Raw genomic sequence first — 2,770 nt, 5'->3', positions numbered from 1 at the left:
AGTTAAAGAAATTGAAAAACAAGAGGAAGAGAGGTAAACTAAATGAAATGAAATGAAATAAATCATAGGTGAAACTTGGAGATACCCCACACTTGCATTAAGCATTAATAGTTACGGCAACTGCATTAGGAAGTATTGGTTAGAGAGCTTGGATAGCATACAAGAAGAAATCAAAAGGTGTAGAAAGGGTTGCACCAAGGCCTAGAGGACGCTGCATAGACCCTGCAATAATCCTTACAGTGTACCATTTTTAGGTGCATTGGTATCACTAGTCCGCTAAAATGTTAAAACAGTTCATGTCAAGGATAGGGGAGATATGTGCGACCAAATAAACCCTGAGCTTGAATTACTAAGTAACATTAGAAAGAATGCCAAGTATAGTTATCTCTTTAAGATCAGAAAGAATCTCAAGTATAGTTATCTCTTTAAGATCAGAAAGAATCTCAAGTATAGTGATCTCTTTCAGATCAGAAAGAATCTCAAGTATAGTGATCTCTTTCAGATCAGAAAGAATCTCAAGTATAGTGATCTCTTTCAGATCAGAAAGAATGTCAAGTATTGTGATCTCTTTAACATCAGAAAGAATGTCAAGTGTTGTGATCTCTTTCAGATCAGAAAGAATGTCAAGTATAGTGATCTCTTTCAGATCAGAAAGAATCTCAAGTATAGTGATCTCTTTCATATCAGAAAGAATCTCAAGTATAGTGATCTCTTTCAGATCAGAAAGAATCTCAAGTATAGTGATCTCTTTCAGATCAGAAAGAATCTCAAGTATTGTGATCTCTTTCAGATCAGAAAGAATCTCAAGTATAGTGATCTCTTTCAGTTCAGAAAAATCTCAAGTATAGTGATCTCTTTCAGATCAGAAAGAATGTCAAGTATTGTGATCTCTTTCAGATCAGAAAGAATCTCAAGTATAGTGATCTCTTTCAGATCAGAAAGAATCACAAGTATAGTGATCTCTTCCAGATCAGAAAGAACCTCAAGTATAGTGATCTCTTTCAGTTCAGAAAAAATCTCAAGTATAGTGATCTCTTTCAGATCAGAAAGAATCTCAAGTATAGTGATCTCTTTCAGTTCAGAAAAAATCTCAAGTATAGTGATCTCTTCTAGATCAGAAAGAATCTCAAGTATAGTGATCTCTTTCAGTTCAGAAAAAATCTCAGGTATAGTTATCTCTTTCAGATCAGAAAGAATGTCAAGTATTGTGATCTCTTCCAGATCAGAAAGAATCTCAAGTATAGTGATCTCTTTCAGTTCAGAAAAAATCTCAAGTATAGTGATCTCTTTCAGATCAGAAAGAATCTCAACTATAGTGATCTCTTTAAGATCAGAAAGAATGTCAAGTATTGTGATCTCTTTAACATCAGAAAGAATGTCAAGTATAGTGATCTCTTCCAGATCAGAAAGAATGTCAATTATAGTGATCTCTTTCAGTTCAGAAAAAATCTCAAGTATAGTGATCTCTTTCAGATCAGAAAGAATGTCAAGTATAGTTATCTCTTTCAGATCAGAAAGAATGTCAAGTATTGTGATCTCTTTCAGATCAGAAAGAATCTCAAGTATAGTGATCTCTTTCAGATCAGAAAGAATCTCAAGTATAGTGATCTCTTTAAGATCAGAAAGAATGTCAAGTATTGTGATCTCTTTCAGATCAGAAAGAATCTCAAGTATAGTGATCTCTTTAAGATCAGAAAGAATGTCAAGTATTGTGATCTCTTTAACATCAGAAAGAATGTCAAGTATAGTGATCTCTTTCAGATCAGAGAAAATGTCAAGTATAGTGATCTCTTTCAGATCAGAAAGAATGTCAAGTATTGTGATCTCTTTCAGATCAGAGAGAATGTCAAGTATAGTGATCTCTTTCAGATCAGAAAGAATGTCAAGTATAGTTATCTCTTTCAGATCAGAAAGAATGTCAAGTATTGTGATCTCTTTCAGATCAGAAAGAATCTCAAGTATAGTGATCTCTTTAAGATCAGGAAAGAATGTCAAGTTATTGTGAACTCTTTAACTCAGAAAAAGAATGTGGAGTATAGTGATTTCTCAAGAATCAGAAGATGTCAAATATTGTGATTTCCTTTCAGATCCAAGAAAGATTCCTCAAGTATTAGTGATCTCTTTAAAAAATCAAGAAAGATGTCAAGTATTATGATCTCTTCCAGATCAAGAAAGAAGTCAATTATAGTGATTTTCTTTTCAGTCAGAGCTCAAAAAAAGTAATAGTGATCTCTTTCCGATCAGAAATCTCAGTATAGTGACTCTTTACGATCAGAAAGAATGTCAGTATTGTGGATCTCTTACATCAGAAAGAATGTGGAGTATAGTGATCTCTTCAGATACGAAAGATGTCAAATATTGTGTCTCTTTCAGATCGAAAGATCTCAAGTATAGTGATCTCTTTCAGATCAGAAAGAATGTCAATATAGTGTCCTCTTCCAGATCAGAAAGATGTCATTATAGTGACTCTTTCAGATAGAAAGAAATGTCCAAATTAATTAGAAAGAATCTCTTTCAGTTCAAAGAAAATCTAAGTAAAGTGGATCTCTTTTCAAGGATACAAAGAAAAAATCTCAAGTATTAGTGATGCTCTTTCAGATTTCACGAGAAATTGTCAAGTAATAAGTGAATCTCTTTCAAATCAGAAAGGAATGTCAAGTTATTGTGATCTCTTTCAGATTTCAGAAGAAATCTCAAGTATAGTGATCTCTTTAAAGAATCAGAAAAAATTCAAGTATTGTGATTCTCTTTCAGAATCAGAAAGAATTCA

The 2,770-nt window shown here is 32.9% G+C and overlaps 1 protein-coding gene across 1 annotated transcript; it reads left to right on the top strand.

Moving 5' to 3' along the window:
* The first annotated feature begins 316 nt into the window (after positions 1 to 316).
* Positions 317 to 2,479, top strand: LOC135201151 (uncharacterized). Its single transcript, XM_064230029.1, has 3 exons — positions 317 to 991; positions 1,186 to 2,033; positions 2,374 to 2,479. Exons 1-3 carry the CDS (start codon positions 317 to 319, stop codon positions 2,477 to 2,479), a joined length of 1,629 nt encoding a protein of 542 aa, XP_064086099.1.
* The last annotated feature ends 291 nt before the right edge of the window (positions 2,480 to 2,770 follow it).

Source organism: Macrobrachium nipponense, chromosome 28, assembly GCF_015104395.2.
Source record: "Macrobrachium nipponense isolate FS-2020 chromosome 28, ASM1510439v2, whole genome shotgun sequence".
In the NCBI taxonomy this organism is placed as follows: domain Eukaryota; kingdom Metazoa; phylum Arthropoda; class Malacostraca; order Decapoda; family Palaemonidae; genus Macrobrachium; species Macrobrachium nipponense.
The sequence above is the reverse complement of the archived record's forward strand: the minus strand, read 5'-3'. Positions and strand labels throughout refer to the sequence as shown.

Excerpts from the sequence above, each read along its gene's own strand:
- LOC135201151 (XM_064230029.1), top strand. The coding sequence starts at position 317 with ATGTGCGACCAAATAAACCCTGAGCTTGAATTACTAAGTAACATTAGA. Across the intron at positions 992-1,185 it reads CAGAAAGAACCTCAAGTATA|ATCAGAAAGAATGTCAAGTA; the intron begins GTGATCTCTTTC and ends TATCTCTTTCAG. Across the intron at positions 2,034-2,373 it reads ACTCAGAAAAAGAATGTGGA|ATCGAAAGATCTCAAGTATA; the intron begins GTATAGTGATTT and ends TGTCTCTTTCAG.